An 18,399-nucleotide genomic window follows, 5' to 3' on the forward strand; every position below is an offset into this window, starting at 1 on the left:
TTAAAGGACTGGCTGAAACTGACCCATATAAATGGAGAAGCTGGAAGACAATGGGGAATCCCAATGGCTAAGATGTTCACAACTAGCAACTAAACAAGAGGAAGGAGGTTTCTCTCCACCTCTTAGGAAAGCAGAACAAAGGGGAAAGGCGTCAGCTGGCTCGGATAAGAGTCACATCTGCTCTTCCTTTTGACTGACAAAAAGCCAGAAGGGATTCCATGGCAACTTGGCAAGGTAGAACGCTGGTGGCCAGAACGGACTGTGTCTGAACCATTATTGCTCTATACTAACCTAAAGCACAAGGTAAGCAGTGTGTCAGAGGATTAATAAATCCTACTCTGTTTTGAAAAGGCTGGCTGGTGTCACTGCAAATACTTGCCGAGGTGCACCGGTCTCTCAAGACAGCATCCCTTGAGGCTGCGTGGCCTACCCTTAAGGAGCAGTGGGATCCCTTGGGCATCTGGCATGCTGAAGGGGTTCCTTGGAGGGACTGTTTAAAAGCCGGGGCATAGCACAGATCCTGTAGATTTGTGATAACAGGATCATACAAATTCACTGAGAGGCAAACTGGGGCCCTTTTGAGTGTTTCTTCCTCCTCCAATTATATGTAGGGTGATCATATTTCTCAAAGTAAAAATGGGAGGGCCTGGGGCTGGCCCGGCCTGCCCCAACCTCCCCACAGGACTCATAAGAGCCGCCCTCCCTGTGCCACCCGTGGCTGGGGCTGACCCACCGAGCCCCGTGTCAGGTAGCAGCCACCGCGCTCCACTCTCCTGCTGGCAGTCAACGCTGCCTTCAGCTGACCTGCTCTCTGCTCTGCCTTACTGCTGGGACAATGCGCAGTTTTTGTGAAAAAGCAGGGACAGAGCTGAAAAAGGGGACTGTCCTGGCCAAAACAGGGATGTATGGTAACCCTAATTATATGTTAACATAGGAACATCATGTTCCACTCTGCATCATGAACAGACAGGAACACAGAGTGCACCCTTCAACTTCATGCAAGCCTGCTTTTATTTTTAAGAGGCGGAAGAGAAGAAAAGTTGGAGATCGACTTACAGAGAAGGGAAATAGTATAGAAGTTTCAGAGGTTTCCCAGCACTCAATACTCTTATCATTCCTATCTGCGTGCAGGGTTACTCTGAAACCTATCTTGTCAGTGTAACAGCCGTGTTAGTCTGTATTCACAAAAAGAAAAGGAGTACTTGTGGCACCTTAGAGACTAACCAATTTATTTGAGCATAAGCTTTCGTGAGCTACAGCTCACTTCATCGGATGCATCCATGAAGTGAGCTGTAGCTCACGAAAGCTTATGCTCAAATAAATTGGTTAGTCTCTAAGGTGCCACAAGTACTCCTTTTCTTTTTACTGACAAGATAACTCTTGGGAGAGATGGGCGGCACTGAATTTGAATTCTGGCACATTGCAGAGCAGGAAACAACCTATACCACATAGTTAATGCACGCTAAGGCTAACGCCTCTGCTGTGTGAAACAGTTCTGAGATAAGCCATCTGTTAATTCTGTTTGATACTGACTACTGAGCTTTTGATGAAATTACAAGTTTAGTTGATAGAATGAATAGCAACTTTGGTGATAATTTGCTTGATAAAGATAATAATGTTGATGTAATATAGTTATGCTTCTGTAAGGTACTTGGTACTAAAACACATTTTGATTAAACTTGAATGATACAAAAACCAACATGGCTAAAACCTGACTGACAGGTCTCAAAACATAATTGCAAATCATCATTGAGCAAGTGTATTTCACTTGGGGTCCGAAAGAAATCGGTTCTTGGCCCTACATTATTTAATCTTTTTATTTGTGATCTGTATGACAGCGTGCTAGCTAGGAAACCCTGAGCCAGCCCTCTGTCACACCAGCTCCAATCACGAAAGGAGAATTGGAGTAAGCCCAGGCCTAAGGGGCAAATAGGGAACAGCTGCCGGCCTTGTTAGCTGGGGCTATATAAAAGCTGACAGGAAGGAAGTCAGGGGGAGAGGAAAGGGAGAAGCCAGAGGCCACTCTCCCCTTTTGGCTGCAAGCCTGATACTGTCTGTAGCTACAAGGTGGTGGGAACTGGTACTGTAAATAAAGAGCATGGGTGATTGCACCAAAGCAGAGGTCTCTGGCTGGTTTGTGGGTGCAGAAGTGGCAGGAGATAGAGGGGTGCACGTGTGCCCTGTTACAATCTGGAAGAAGACATAAAATAATTACTGATCAAGTTTGCAAATGATACAAAGATTCAGGAAGTGGTAAATAAAGAGGACAGGTCACTGGTACAGAGTGATCTGGATCACTTGGTAAGAGTTGCAAGCAAACAATATGTGGCCAAATGTAAAATCAACAAAGAATGTAGGATAGAGGACTTTATCATGGGAAGCAAAGTCTCGAAAAGGACTTAGAGATGATGGTGGATAATCAACTAGACATGCGCTCTCAGTGTGACGTTGTGGCTAAAAGAGCTAATGCAGTCTTTGGACGTATAAATGGGAATATTCAGTAGGAGTAAGGAGGTTACATTCTCTCAGTATTGTCACTGGTACAACCGTTAATGGAATACTGTGTTATGGCAGGGGTGGGCAAACTTTTTGGCCCAATGGCCACACTGGGGTGCGAAACTGTATGGAGGGTTGGGTAGGGAAGGCTGTGCCCCCGAAACAGCCTGGACCCCGCCCCCTATTCGCCCCCTCCCACTGTCCCCCTCAGAACCCCTGACCCATCCAATCCCCCCTGCTTCTTGTCCCCAAACCGCCCCCCTGGGATCCCACCCCCTATCCAAACCCCCCTGCTCCCTGTCCCGTGACTGCCCTGACCTATCCACACCCCTGCCCCCTGACAGGCCCCCCCAGGACTCCCATACCCTATCCAACCCCCCCATCCTACCGCCCCCTGCTCCCTGTCCCCTGACTGCCCCCCGGGACCCCCCTACCCAACCTTCTCACTGCCGTGTGCGCGTGCCACCGCCACTCCCTTACCATGCCACTCAGAGCGGCAGGAGCTTGCAGTCCTGCTGCCCGCGTGGCGACACAGCTGCATGGGAGGGGGAACAGTAGGGGAGGGGCCGGGGGCGAGCCTCCTGCGCCAGGAGCTCAGGGGCTGGGCAGGATGGTCCCGCGGGCCAGATGTGGCCCATGGGCTGTAGTTTGCCCACCTCTGAGTTATGGTATCCCACTTCAAGAAAGATGTTGCAAAACTGGAGAGGGTTCAGAGAAGAACCAGGAGAATGACTAAAGGATCAGAAAACATACCTTATAGCTAGACACTCAAGGAGCTCAATCTATCTAGCTTACCAAAGAGAAGGCTACAGAGTGATTTAATCACAGTCTGTAAGTACCTACATGGGGAATTGTAATTTAATAATAGAGGGCTCTTCAATTTAGCAGAGAAAGGTATAATATAATCCAATAGCTGGAAGCTGAAGCTAGATAAGTTCAGAATAGAAATAAGACACACATTTTTAACAGTAAGAGTCATTAACCCCACACTGGAACAATTTACCAAGGGTTGTGGATTCTCCATCACTTGAATTTTTTAAATCAAAATTGAATGTTTTTCTAAAAGATCTGCTCTAGCTATTGGATTTGAGGCAGGAATTAATTCAGGGAAGTCCTATGGCCTGTGTTATACAAGGTCAGACTAGATGATCACAATGGTCCCTTCTGGCCTTAAAATCACTAATCAATCTACAAATTCCAAGGGAAAGCCGGTATTGGTGTTTAGAAATATGGATTGCAGAAATAAATATTCCTGATACAGGTCAGAAGACTTTATGACTTTCTTACGGATTTCAAAGAGGTGTTGATTAAAAGCTCTCTCTTAGATTTGTCAAAAATTTCTGCAGGGTGATCAGAAAAGTAACAATTTTTTCCCCCCAGAATTATGATGTTCATTCTATATATTTGCCATGAATCGCTCTGCTTTTAAATTTACCTTGTATAATCCATAATTGTGTTCAGCCGATGTGCTATTGTTAGTACAGTGCAATCTTCAAACTGAGTTCTTATCGTCATCTGAATGAGATCATCTGTCTCGAGATCAATAGCTGCGGTGGCTTCATCCAACACTAGGATTCTTGTTTTGCGAAGAAGGGCTCTTGCCAAACAGACAAGCTGCCTTTGACCGACACTGAAAGCAAAGACACAAGGTTTTTCACAGACAGGCTCTTTAATACGCATATTAGAGCTGGTTGCTGACCAGATAAAGTTATTAGAGAAATAATGTATTTGTCCAATATTATTCAACTATCTGTAGAGCTAATACAAAAAGTGAAAAATAAAAGAAAATTCATCAGAGAAATAAACAGCATTATTCAACCAGCTCTAAAACATACATTTACTTACCAAATACCATACTACAAATAGTAATAAGCATCATTTCCTTCATGGCTCTGAATGACTATAGCTAGCAAAGGCTTGTTATGCAAAGGGCCAAGAGCGGATTTGAAGAGGCGTATCATACTGTAGTTGCTATCCTACTGTATGTTCCCAGAGGCACTTTCATCAAGTCCAGCATTAGCAAAATAGCAGACAAGTCAGACTGGCAAAATTAAAATTTAGAGTTGTGAGGTTTTTTTTTGTTTGTTTGTTTTTTTTTACAGTGAATCAAGTGCTTATAAAAGGAGCTAGGCTGGCATCTCTTACTTATCCAGGAAACAGGTATAGTAAGGGCAACACAAACTTTCCCCACATGCCCCACCAATGGGTCTCAACCTTACCCCGGAGACAATACCTCTGGGGTATATAAGGGAGTGGAGTCTCCACCACCCATTTAGTCACTGGCTGAAACAGTGCTTTGTCATGAGAAAATGGTGTGGCATTACAACATGTTTTATCTTTCCTGGTCGTATTTGTACCTTACCGAGTTCTCTTTTGTACATTTTAATTGAACGGAGCCCTTGAAGATAAGGTGCTGACTTAGAAAAGCATCCTTGTTCAGTCCATCCTGAGTAGGGGGCTCAATAGAGCCTGGAGAAGAGAACTGATATTCCTTATGACACCAAAACCCCCATGGTGTCTCAGGACATTCATTACCTGAGATTTTCTCCTCCTTCTGAACATTCGTACTCCAGCGTAGCGGACTGACTGCTGACAAACCTCTTCAAGTGCGACAGCTCAAGAGCTTTCCATATTTCATCCTCGGAATATTTATTAAATGGATCCAAATTCATTCTCAGAGTTCCAGAAAAAAGAACGGGGTCCTGTATAAATAACCCATTTTCTTTAGACAAGAACTTTAAATGTTTTACATATACCAATGATAACATTTCAGTTATCTGCTTTAGGATATCCCAGTTCATTAGCCGCGGCATTGTGGTAGCACCTACAGGCCTCAATCTAGGATCAGGGCCCCTTTATGCTAGGCATGGAACAAACAACGAATTCGTACCCCAAAGGTCTTACAATCTACAATATGATGAGGGACAATAGGTGGATAAAACTAACAGAGAGATGACAAGATAGCAGTGAAGAAGTTATGACTAGCATAAGCAGCTGTGGTCTTAGCACACTAAAACCTGATCCAAAGCCCATTGAAATCAATAGCTGTATTTTCATTGATTTCAGTGGGCATTGGACCACATCCCAAAGACCTAGCAAGCTTCAGTTTCAGCTCTAAAAGCATCATAAATATAACCTGTTATGGATTTGGCCACAATAAGCCAAACATCAAAATGAGCCTCAACATTTGTGCTCTCATAGCAAAGGATATAGGTTAGCTTATTATTATCCTATCTGTGTGCCACAGAAACACTAAGATACATTGAAATACAAGGTCCCAGCTCAGCAACAACATATTCTAAATAGAGAAGGGTGAATTTTTTTCAGCTAACAGTTTATTTGCCAAAAAATGCCATTTTGGGATGTTCAGAACTGTTCATGAATTTGGGTGGAAGCTGGCAAATAGTTTCAGCTGGAAAAAAGAAATTTTTTTTTTTAAAAAGTCTAAATGTTTCATGTTGACATTTTAGAAATAAAATGTTCTGACATTTTCTTTTGAAATGTTTTGTTATGAAATTTAGCTACATTTAACTAAAAACAAGGCTCCCCCCACCTCCCAAAAATTTAAAAGGGTAAAAAACACCCAAAGATGAAGCAAAATGTTTAGTTTTTGGGCAAGTGAAACATTTTGTGCAACCTGAAATTTTTTTATTTGGTTTTGTTTTTCCTTTCAGTGAGAAAAGCCACCAAAAAAAGGTCAATTTGAGTGGACCCGAAACAGGAGTTTTTTGTGGATTTATCAGGTCGGCAACTGAACTGAAAATATCAATTATTTGCCCACCTCTAAATTGTAAGCTCTTTGGGGCAGGGACTGATGCTTATTATATATTGTCCAGTGTCTTGTGCAACGGGGCCCTGACCTGCTTGCGGCCTTTAGAAATGACCACAATATAAATGTTAAATAATAATTTTTTCATGCTCACAAACACTCCCCTTAGAAAAGGATATTGACTTTCAAAGGCTATAGCATGGCTCCATAGGCCTGATGAGGATTCCTTGAATGTCAGAACAATATTCATTTCCTAACAACAAGGCACAGCACCCATTCCACATGGGTAACTTTATTCGTGGGAGCTGTGCCATTAATTGAGTCCAATAGGACTTCTTTTCTGAGTCAAGCAACTCACGCAAGAAAGTGTTTGGAGGGTGAGGCCCACACCCCAAACTGATCTTTCTGACACTTAAAGACTTTAGGGCATGCCTTTGCAAGTAGGATATTTTCCCCTGCTATATTTTAGCCTGTAAAAATCCAATAAAATGTTTAAACTATACAAAAAATAAGTCACCCCCAATAATTACACAGTGTTAATAGAATGTGTAAACTTTAAAACAATGTAGCTATTAGAAGGGTCAAATTAAATGGGACATAGTTCAGGCCACTAACTTACCCTTCCACTGTTCTTTCTGCTGAGCTTAAGAACCCCAATCATAGGGTGAGGTTAGAACTAGTTGCCTTGTTTACTTTTTGCAAAGTCCAGTAGGGAACAGTTACCTACACTATGGTCCTCTTTCACAGCTTGATTAAATCCTTTTCCTTGAATTTCAATTTACATCTGAAGCATCCTCAACTGGGAGTGTTATAAAACAGAGTCATGGAAAAACAACTTTGTTCTACCATAGATGTGTACACATATGTAATGATCAATTACTGATTTTGTGGATACATTACGTGGTAATTTGCTGTTTGCTAAGTTACTAGAATTCAGACCCTTTACCACAGGTGCCCATAGGAAAAATCGGTGAGCGCTCTGCACCAACGGGCAGCTCCCCGCCCCCAGCTCACCTCCACTCCTCCCCTGAGCGTGCCGCGTGCCTGCTTTTCCCCCCTAGCTCCCAGCGCTTGCGCTGCGAAACAGCTGTTTCGCGCGGCTGGGAGGAGGGGGAACGCAGTGTGCTCTGGGAAGAGGCAGGGCCGGGGCGGAATTGGGGCAGGGACTTTGGGGAAGGCGTTGGAATGAGGGCAGGGCGGGGCAGGGAAGGGGTGGAGTCGGGGCGGGGCTGGGGGGCGCGAGCACCCACCGGCGCCGGGGAAAAGTTGGCGCCTATGACCTTTACTATGAGACACACAGAGAGGCACTGACTTACCTGAGGAATAATTGTTATCTTGGATCGTAAGTTGTGAAGACCAATCTCTGAAATTCTCACACCATCTATTTTAATTTCTCCCTTTGCAGCTTCCAAAATCCTAAAGAGGCAGAGGGTCATGGAGGACTTCCCAGCTCCAGTTCTTCCAACAATTCCAATCTAAAACACGCATTGGAGAATTAGGAACAGAGCACATTTATAAATGGGGTATTAGCTTTACTGAAGGAGCAATTATACAAGATCTGATGCTAAGAAGAGAGACTAGAACCTTACTGTGATCTTGCTTACTTCCTAATTGTCCTTATGTCAAATGTGTCTGAAATTATTCCCAGAATTTGAGCAATATCAAGTATAAATAGGTACATAATGTATGAATTTGATGTCGTCATTATGCAAAATATACATTCTCACATCTAGAAGGTGGCTCCCATTCTGGATGCTTAGCTCAAGGGCTATTCTCCCTCTTTTTTAACCACAGCTTCCTAACTGGGGGAATCTCCCAGGAGAAACAAAATAGGGTTGTTGGGGAACATCATGCAAGGCCCAGCACTTTCAAATATACTCAGAAGGAGCAAAGCCCACAAGATAAAGCCTTTGCTGGATGCTTGGGTAAGAAGAACGGAGGCATTTGGGCCAACAGGATCACCTCCACCCATGCTAAGAGTTGTCAGACACCGAAACTGACTGGAATCTCTCTTTATTCAGGAATGGACTATCCCTCATTCACTCAGCACAGACAGCGGTGATAGCAACTTCACGGAATGTTTCTAAGGCATTGTGAACACATCAGGCCAGATTATCAGTTGGTGTAAATGGACATAGACCTCAATGGAGCTGTACCCATTTAGCCTAGCTGAGGATCCAGCCCATCCACTTTTGTTATTGCAAATCCCACATGTACCATCAGCAACAGATTCACATATGATAAATGGCTGTACTCTACCTTTTCTCCACCTTTCACTCTGAGGCTGAGGCCTTTCAGCACCAGATCCAGGCCTTTCCTATATCTTACTGAGTAATCAACAAACTCCACCTCCCCGTGTGTTGGCCAGTCTTCCGGTGGCCTCTTGTCTTCAATTATCCAGGGAGCCTAAAGGAGAACAGTAGCTAGAAATTATTCCCTTAAGTTTTTAAAAGTTGCAGGCTGCGATTTAAAATATTAAACTTTTAGGGTTACTAAAATCTCACCAGGAGACTAATTCCCTTCTGTCTGCTTATTATTTGATATGGTGGAATAAGCAGCCAGAAAAACAGATTCCTTAAGCAGAGCTGTGCCATTTTACACCAGATGAGGATCTGGTCCATAGTGCACTCTTGTGTATCTTGTCTGGCTTCCTCCTCTCTGCTACCATATCAAGTTCAAGCACCTTCTCTCGTCCTGTATACCCTAATCCTTACATTCCCCTGAACTACAACTAATCAAGTCCGAAACGTCGACAGAGCAGCCTATTTCCAGGCATAACCATTTATCTACCAAGCTGCACAACTATGTTTATGTCAGTGTGCTTTGAGAAAAGCTGGGAAACAATCGCATACTGCCTCAGCTGCTAGCACCGGGGGACTGAGGTGTGCTTCTGAATAAAAATGTGGGAGACAGGAGAACCGGCTAAGGAGGTTAAGAGAAGAACCTATATAGAGCCGGAGAATTGGGTTACAACCCTGCTCATGAGCAAAGTCAAAACCCATGGTTATGAACAACATGTTAACAATATTATACGCAGACATGGACTGTGGGCCAAGTTTTCTGTTGATGAAAAATGTTCCACTGACTTCCATGGAGTTGCTCCCACTTACAACTGCAGAGAATTTGGGCTCATGTTTAGCATCAACTATGTTACAATCTGTTAATAAAGACAGTAAAACTGAGTAGTACAGACAAACCCAAACTAGTGTCTAGAACATCATATTTGTCTAGGTTACGCTGTCAGGTCCTCAGAGTAGGGTCCTCCTCCGTCTAAGCGTTGAGAGAAACAAATGGAAATTATGGATTTCTGAGAATAAACATGTTAATTGTGAACAGTTCAGTAGCTGACCTCCGTCTCAGTTTCTGAATACTCTTTCACTCTCTCGACAGCCACAATGTTGGATTCTAGGTCCGAAGTCATCCGCACCATCCAATTCAGAGACATTGTCACCTGGACAATATAAAGAGTAAAATATTACCCCTTGAAGAACAGCAAAAGTATGCTTTATAAAAATGCTGTTTCTAATATCGGTCTGTTATATATTGTTCCTACAGCTACTTCTTGAACTACAATATACATAATTAACTTTATGTTAAGAATGATACAGACCACAGGGCAAGAAGTTTACAGAGAGGAATTATGGGACTTGGAAGACATGGGTTAAATTTCCACCTCTGCCATAGCCTTGCTCTGTGACCTTGGTTAAATCATTCCTTATGGTGGAATCCACAAAGTTACTTTCGTTCCCAACTTCTATTTAGGCTCCTAATTTCAACTGAAATCAACAGAATTTAGGAGGCTAAACAGAAGTTAGAAACTTAAGTTGCTTCGTAGATTCTACCCTTGTCTCTCTGTCCCTCAGATCCCTATCCCTAACATGGGAATACTACTACTTCATTTCTCCCTCCTACTGTCTGTCTATGTATTTAGACTGCAAGCTTTTGGGGGCAGGGACTGTCCCTTACTGTGCATACCCTAGCACAACGGGGCCCCAATCTTAACTGGGAGCTCTAAGTGGTATCACAATGCAAGTAATAATTACAGTAAAGTATACTGATCTTGGCTAGTCTTCCACTGGAAGTGACCAGGATGGACTATGTTTTCAAGCAGTAGGGTCAAACCTACAGATCACCATATCACTTTGCCTTTGCCAGTTAAATCTGTAGAATTTTGAGGAGCCTTGTATGCAAACGTCTAACCTACTGCAAATTCTCATGAGGCATTCGGAATGGAGAGGTCTTGTAAACTACGATTATCGGCAGGTTCTTGAAGGCCTTTCCCTGACTGTTTTAGCATCTGGATTGTCCCTTTTTAAAGAAAAAAAGATTTGGTCTAATTTTTTTGGAAATCTTTGACTGATCCCCAGATGATGGAAACCAAGATGGCTCTCTCTTTGCCCCCCACCATCCTTTCTTTCCCTTCATTTTTTTGTTCATTTGTCTTTTTTTCTGCTCTCCTCTTATTTTCAAGAAAAACATTCAATGAAATATAAATTAAGAGACAAAAGATTACAAGGGATAAGTATTTATTGGAGAGTAAGGCTGGTGCAGTGGTCAGGTGTTAGCTTGTGGTCAGTTCTCTGCTCTACCACGGACTCCTTGTGTGACCTTAGGTGAGTCACTTTGCTTCTCTGTGCCTCAGTTTCCCATCTGTAAAACAGGGACAATAGCACTGCCCTGCCTTATGGGGCACTGTGAGGATAAATACATTAAAGACTATGCGGCACTCAGATACTACAGTAATAGGACCTACATAAGTACCTAAAATAGATAGAGACAAGCAGTAATTATTGGTGTGTGTGTATATTATATATATATATATATATATATATATATATATATATATATATATTCAGGGTGTTTGATCCAAATGGTACTGTCACAGCACCTAGAGCTGTAATTCCATCATATCCATGCTGGTGATTCAGTAAGTGGCCCCCTTTCTTCTGAATCAGTATTGAACCAGTGCTCCAGCAGTATTAGTTTGCAGATGAGGCCTAAAAGTCCTGACCACTCATGGTCACTATAGAGCCTATAGCAAGAACAGTGTGGGTGGTGGTGACAGGGGATTAAAGAGGGGCAGAGGGGAACAATTAAATTGTCTTGAGTCAATAAGTCAGCCTCTGAGTCAGCAGTGTTCAGCCTGGAAAGACCTCCAGGGAGCCCCACACAAAAAAGCAACCATTCAGCACGTGCACTGCACCTTCCACAACATCACAGATGCAGTGGGCTGTCCTGGATGCCTCAAGCAAGGTTGGGCTGGGCACAAGAAACCACACCACACCTGAAACTGTTAAGCTTGTCACTCCAGAGGTGGGTTCATCTGGTCTGGTGATAATGTGGGAGTTCCTGGTAGTGGCAGAGGCTCTCTCCCATTCTGCTGCAGTGAGCTGATGATGTTATCAGCTGGATGGAGAACATGCAGTACTGCCCAGAGAGGATTTCTGCTACATAGTCAGTGGTGGGGCACATCCCATATATCCCTGAACAGTGGCAGGTTTGGAATTTGCTGTATCTTGGTGATCAGATTGTTGGCTGCATTCTGACATCCGATATTAGGTGGAGGAATATTGACTAGGACTGGTAACAAGTTTTGTTGGCTTCAGTGTGCTTCTGATAACTCTTATGATATGATTAAGCTCCATGTCCACTAGGCTAGCATGGGCCGAGTTTATTCAAACTGGGACACGATATTTGCCAACTGAGTAGCAGAGAACAAGCCCCAAATTATGCAGTGTTTGCCTACTGACTTGCCAGGTGAACCCTAGCAGTTTGTTCAGGAGACAGCTTCTGCTCTTGATCTTTTTTTAAACTACATTTGTGAGGTGGTATTTGGAGGTCAGTGCATGATCTAGAGTGACCCTAGGTACAGTGGCTTTAGATTGATGTTAAGCTCAAGTTGGCTCGGACCATGGTGTACATGAAAACAAGTTGATACAGTTTTTGATGTGCTTGGTTTCAGTCTCCATTTCTTGCAATAGTCACCTGTGGCAGTCACATGACTGTTCAGGTTTTCTTCTACCTTTTGGAAGTCATGGACCCTTGAGGCCAAGCAGATACAGTCAGTGTCCTTGAGCTGCCCAGAGATGGTGTTCAGTAGGTCACCGGTGAATACATTAAATACAGTTGGTGCCAGCACTAAGCCTGGCAGGATTCTGCCTTTCTGGAATCTCCAGATGCTGATTTTGTGGCCCAGAGCCAGCTAAAAATGTCTGGCTCAGAGCCCTCAGCTCAGTTGCCATGACAACTTGTCCAGGAAGAACTCCTGACATCTTGTACAGCAGACCAGTGTGCCAGATGGTGTCATAAGTTGCTGTAAGATCAAAAAAGACAGTTCCAGTTTTCTTCTTCTCTTGAAAAGCATGTCGTGGATGAAGATGGACAACCAGTGCTGACTTATTTTCCCAAGATGTTGCAGTAGTTCTTGTGATATCACTGTCAAAGCTGCATGCTTTTCCTATTTTCACTGATTTCAGTGCTTTTCTGTTTCTTCCCTCGAGACTGCCTGGAGTTTTCATCTTGGGTTTGAGCTGTGGAGATTGCCTGTATTGATGCCACTCTTTTTTGATTTACCCTTTGAATATTTTGTCTTTGGTCTGTTTTAGTGATGTTGGTCAGGTGTCTGGCAACACTGTTTGGAGAGGCCTTCTACTGCCATGTATCTGGTGGGTTTTATGCCTGCCCCTCCCCTACCATCACTCCAGCATCTTTCCATCTATGACGGAAACTTTAATAACCACCATACCAGACGGACCTACAGAGAATCTCATCAAAGTGAAATAGACCTTGCAAATTGGGCCTCCTGCAACAAGTTACACCTTCTTCATGACCTTAAGCAACCAGCAACTTTTCACTCTGCCCGCTGGAACCAGGACTACTCCACATATCTCAGTTGGGTTGCTTCTGCTGGGCCTGCCCTCTACCAGCCACCTGCAGGGTCCTTGAAAATTTCATCCACAGCCAGCATTCTCATCCAAATGAGGCTTATCATACCTATAGTGACCACTTGCCCAAGGCTACAGTGGAACTACAGAAAGGCAGACAGGGACAATTACACTAAGCTCATTGCTCAATATATCATTTGTATCCCGCATAATATTTCAATAGATCAAGCATACTCAAGAATTAGCAAAGCAAATCTTTAAGGCCACCACCAAATCCATCACACGTGGCTGTCAAAAAACCTTTACGCCATGTCTGGACAAGGAATGTGCAAGTCTCCTTAAACAGTACCAAAATAATAATAATAAAAAAAAAAAATCTAGTGATCCAGAAATAGCCCACCCCCCGAAGAGCCTGAATGCAGCCTGACGAGCACGCTGGGAAAACGCAGTCTCGGAAACAGGCATGTAAAGACCTAGGAGGAGAGCCTGGATACTCACTAGGAAGTTTGGGAAGTACAGTATATCCTGCCTACCTAACTCCCTATGGACCGTCATTGGAATAAGACAATTTTCTTCCCTTCCTGTCTTAAACCATTGTGCAACGTTGCTGTGGGCTATTAAAGAACAACTGTGATCAATCTTAAAGGTGACCACATTTCACTGGTGGGGGAAGCAAGTCCTATATACTGTATGCATTTGTGTAGCACGTGGGCATGTTTTAAGTACTATATATGTGTATGTAAGCTATTACTATTATAACCCTGAACAGCACTACTCACCTATTAACTCCGGCTTTTAGGAGTGCTTATTTAACCTCCGTCATATAATAATGCCCTGTATGAGTTAATATTCAGCAACATCCCACAGCAATGTTATACACACCTGTAATGCGTAGGATACCGACAGTCCTACCAGGCCAGCATTCAGGCTGTTTTTACTTAACACAGCAAAGAGGGCAGCAAACAGGACAACACAATTTCCTATTAATTCAATTCGAATGCCCAGCCACCTGTTAAATAAGCAAACAGAGGGGTAAATGATCACTTGAAGGATTATGGAAAGATATGCTCGCTTCAGCAAGGATGACATACCGCTCTGTGCTGGTTTTACCTGTTGGAAACAATGCTAGGAAAATAACACTTCTGATTTTCATCCACTTTCACGTCACTCAGGTGTACAAAGGAATTTTCTCTCCCGTAGGCTCGGATGACACTGGCCCCTGTGATTGTTTCCGAAAAATGGGAATATATGGGGGATCTGCTGACAGATTCCAGGCGCTTTAACTGGCGAGAGGTAGCCACATAGAACCGCTGCCATAGTTAAACACAAACACACAAAAGAAATATTAGTAATTTATGCGAATGAAGAAAATAAAATTATACCTGAAATAGTCCAGACGTTAACACTAACGGTAAAGAACAACAGTGATTAACCACGGCTACTTAAATAATAGTAACAAGGCCACTCTCTAAAGGTTTTCCATTGGTTTCAGTGGCCTTTGGATCAGGCCCTAGTTGCATCCACATGCAATCAAGGAAAATGGCATCTCACTGCCAAAAAGTTGTGAACCTACCAAAAAATTCAGAATTGTACCCACAGATACAGCTTACAATGGCAATGCAGGCCTGCCCCAATGCCCACTTAACGTGACTTTAGCATGACTTAGAGGCCCTGCATGTAGGAGTCAGAAGGGAATTCAGTCTCCATGGCCCATTCATACATCCTAAGGCCAGATGGGACCTTTGTGATCATCTAGCCTGACCTCCTGTATAACACAGGCCAGAGAATTTCACCTAATCACCCCTGTAACAAAGTCCAATCATTTGTATGCAGTATCGCTGTAGCCATGTTGGTCCCAGGTTATTAGAGAGAAGGCGGTGAGGTAATATTTGGTATTGGACCACCTTCTGTGGGTGAAAGAGACAAGCTTTCAAGCTTACCCAGAGCTTTTCTTCCATCATTTATGTTAGACTAAATCATATCTTTCAGAAATGCATCCAGTCCTGATCTGAAGACATCAAAAGAAGCAAAACCCAGCACCTGCCTCGACAGTTCATTGCAGTGGTTAATCAGTCACACAGTTAAAAATTTGTGCCTTATTTCTAACTTGAATTTGTCTTGTTTCACATTCCAGCCATTGGTTCTTCTTATGCCTTTTTCCACTAGATTAGCCCTTTAATGCCTGGTATTTTCTCCCCATGAAGGTACTTACAACACCATAATCAAGTCACCTCCTGATCTTTTTTATAAGCTAAACAAAAGATTTAAAAAGACGAGTCTCCTACCACTGCCCAGGGGAGGCCATTACCAGTAATATCAGTGCAGAGATAATATGTTCCAAGCTCCTAAATTAAGTGCTCTAAACTAAAAAGAGTAGGAACAGTACCATAATGATCATCAGGTTGGCAGTCAGACATAGTTACCTGTACAAAGAAATATACAATTGCTAGAGGTATTATAACCACAGCGAAGAGCGGAGTGCTCGATATGATTACAATCATAGTTGACACAGAGGTGAAGAAGGTTCCTAGGAACATCAGGATAGTGGGTGGTATCACTTCATCAATCACATATACGTCCTTAGAGAAGCGGTTGATGATTCGGCCTGTGGGAGTTGTGTCGAAGAAAGACTGTGGGGTGTGAAACTTGTTCTCCAGCAGTGCAGCATGGAGTGTTCGAGCTGCATTGATGCCACCCATTGCCAGGGTGAAGGAAGAGATCAGCACTAGCAGGCCTGTTAAACAAAGAAGAAATTTGCAGAGGTTTGTGAATACGCCATTCGCAAGATGCAGCTTTTGACTTTTACTGATCCAGCAGCTTTTATTGTGCCAGCAGACTTTCCTCGTTACTACATCAGGGCCCTGTAGTCTTCAAGTACATTCTGGGTGATTTAACCATTGACTTCAGTGAGATTACTTATAGGATCCAGACAGCCAACCCTTATTGTCTATAAATATAGTTTCCCTCACCCTTTTACAAGTCCTCCACACAGCGCGCCTCAATCCTGACCTCTGCATCAACTCTACCATCCAGGAATTCACACCTTCCTGTACTTCTCAGCCTCTTTCCCTTCTCCCCTCCTTCTCAGTTTCCATCATTCTCCAGCCTTCTAATCCTTCCTTCACTTCCACCATGCAGTCTTCGAAGTGTGGATTCAGCCAAATTCTACCAGTTTTGTGGTGTCCTACTGCCCTTGCTCAGGTTACAGAGTTTATGAAGCTCAGAGCCCCCTGTGGCTATTGTTATGCTTTTCCCAGTATTCTCCTCTTTGCTCAGCAAGGGTGCAGCTAAATATTTTAACTGTATTAACTGGAGAAACGCTCTTACCTTGCAAGAGTCCCAAAGCAGCATATACTCCGACTCGCATGCTTGTATTATGCTGAGTGCCGTTTATGACAGGTTCATTGGTCCAGTCACTGAGCCATACATTGGCCCCAATCGCAGCAGCATTCTGACAGCCATACAGGAAGCATATAACTAAAGAAGTCACGAGGCCAACAGCCTTCATGTACTGCCAGAACACTGTCAGCTTTACCTGTAAGTTTGTAAAGCACAATATATTTACAAAGTACATTCAATTGCTGTCTGGAGTTCACAGAAATAGCAAGAGTGACCAGAGAGGAAATTTCTCCAGTAGATGGCCCAGTAAACTGGAAATTGCCAAAAATACTACAATATTGTAGTGCAGGGAGTGCAACTTATCTGACTGAGCTCAACATCCAGGTCGCTGCTTTAAAACAGGTAGTTCTGTTGCATCTCTACTGAGAGTCAATGGTGATTGCTGTGAAATATTCAGATCTCTTTTCTCTTTTCCAACTAACTGTATTTTATTACAATGTTTAAAGATATAGGGTGAAAGGTAGCAGAGCAGAGCTGAGGACTATAGAAGGCAAAGGTCAAGATTATCAGGAGTGAGTAGTGATTTGGGGTGATTTACAGAAAGTGCTGAGCACCCCTTGAAAAAATCTTTACCACATCTCAGGTTGGGCACCCAACATTCCTGAGTCACTTTTGAAAGTCTTGGCCAAAAGCTGGGGCGGGGGGGGGATCACACAAAAGCACTTGAACAAAAGAAACTTGTGAAGCAAAGTAACAGGGTAAAACTTCTATCTCCAAGTTAACAACTCTGGCTCAAAAAGTCATTACTGTGGTAAGGGACAGAGGGGCCCCAATGAAATCTCAAAGAATACAAGGGGAGATTATTAGATACACAAATCCCATTGATTTAGGTGCTTTTCAAAAGCTGATAAAGACAAATCGACACCACCAACAAATAATGCTTAACCAACAGCTCCCCTGATGTCTGTGACACTGAGCATCTACAGCATTTAACATGTAGAAAATACTCGCACTGTTGCTCAGTTGTGTGACATTCTAAGAGCCTTCTTTGGTGACACAAACTCCCTGGTTATTTTCATTATATTTTCTTTCTTTCCTGTGCTCAGTCTTCTCAATCCCCTCCACCCCCAATTTAACCTGTCATCCTTCAATATATCATAGTTCCCAATCCAATATGGCAAACAGGCTGCAATACGTACTTGTCTCAACATTTGTGTGAAACAAAAATCTCTCTCAAATGGTAACCAAAGCTAAAATTTAAATTAAAATAAACATGTATTCACATGGCATGAAGTTGGCCCATAGAATTTGCTACTGCAGGTGGTGAGAATCAAATCCCACAGCTGGATTTAAAAAGGGATTTGATCACTTTGAAACGAACAACATTTAGAGCTAAGCCGAGTGAAGATGGAGTGATCAAACATCATGCTTCAGGGCATAAGATGCTCACAGCAGGACCAGGAAGAAATTCTCTCCCCTAAATATATAGTACAGGCCAGGTGCAGAAGTTGCTGGAAGGACCCTAGATTTAAAGAAGCAACAGCCTACTCCAGTAGGACAAATGCAATAGTCTTTTTGGCTTTTGCAATGCCAATGTCTCTATATGTTAAATGAAACATTTAATAGAATAGCTTTTTATATATGTAATAAAAAGTGACCTTTTATAATTGGAGAAAAATAAGGGGAAAAAAAACCAACAGCCCCCTACCGTTCCTGTTTCAGAGGTTTCTGCCTGAATGAGCTTGTCAGTGAGAATTTTTTGTGGCGGAGACAGCTCTGCAGACTTCTTGTCACACACTCTTTTTCTCGTGGACATTTTCTTGGGACATTCTCCCTCTGACGAGATCACACTAATTTGCCTAGTCGAAACAATGGATTTATTAGCGGAGCGAAGGCATAGCATAGCAGTTC

At 43.1% G+C, this 18,399-nt stretch overlaps 1 protein-coding gene across 5 annotated transcripts in view; it reads right to left on the minus strand.

The window, feature by feature from the left end:
• Nucleotides 1–18,399, minus strand: part of ABCC3 (ATP binding cassette subfamily C member 3) — a 78,090-nt gene that overhangs the window by 1,052 nt on the left and 58,639 nt on the right. For 4 of the 5 annotated variants that reach the window (XM_037915139.2, XM_037915140.2, XM_037915141.2 and 1 more), the window contains 10 exons: nucleotides 18,197–18,347; nucleotides 16,477–16,684; nucleotides 15,573–15,883; nucleotides 14,260–14,459; nucleotides 14,032–14,158; nucleotides 9,615–9,716; nucleotides 8,525–8,671; nucleotides 7,582–7,740; nucleotides 5,032–5,198; nucleotides 3,932–4,126 (listed from right to left, as the gene is read on the minus strand). In XM_037915139.2, coding sequence (XP_037771067.1) covers nucleotides 3,932–4,126; nucleotides 5,032–5,198; nucleotides 7,582–7,740; nucleotides 8,525–8,671; nucleotides 9,615–9,716; nucleotides 14,032–14,158; nucleotides 14,260–14,459; nucleotides 15,573–15,883; nucleotides 16,477–16,684; nucleotides 18,197–18,347 — 1,767 coding nt within the window. Of the gene's footprint in view, nucleotides 1–3,931; nucleotides 4,127–5,031; nucleotides 5,199–7,581; nucleotides 7,741–8,524; nucleotides 8,672–9,614; nucleotides 9,717–14,031; nucleotides 14,159–14,259; nucleotides 14,460–15,572; nucleotides 15,884–16,476; nucleotides 16,685–18,196; nucleotides 18,348–18,399 lie in introns of those variants that run through there. The other variant, XM_037915144.2, reaches the window with a different exon arrangement.

Source organism: Chelonia mydas, chromosome 14 (genome assembly GCF_015237465.2).
Source record: "Chelonia mydas isolate rCheMyd1 chromosome 14, rCheMyd1.pri.v2, whole genome shotgun sequence".
Lineage (NCBI taxonomy): Eukaryota > Metazoa > Chordata > Testudines > Cheloniidae > Chelonia > Chelonia mydas.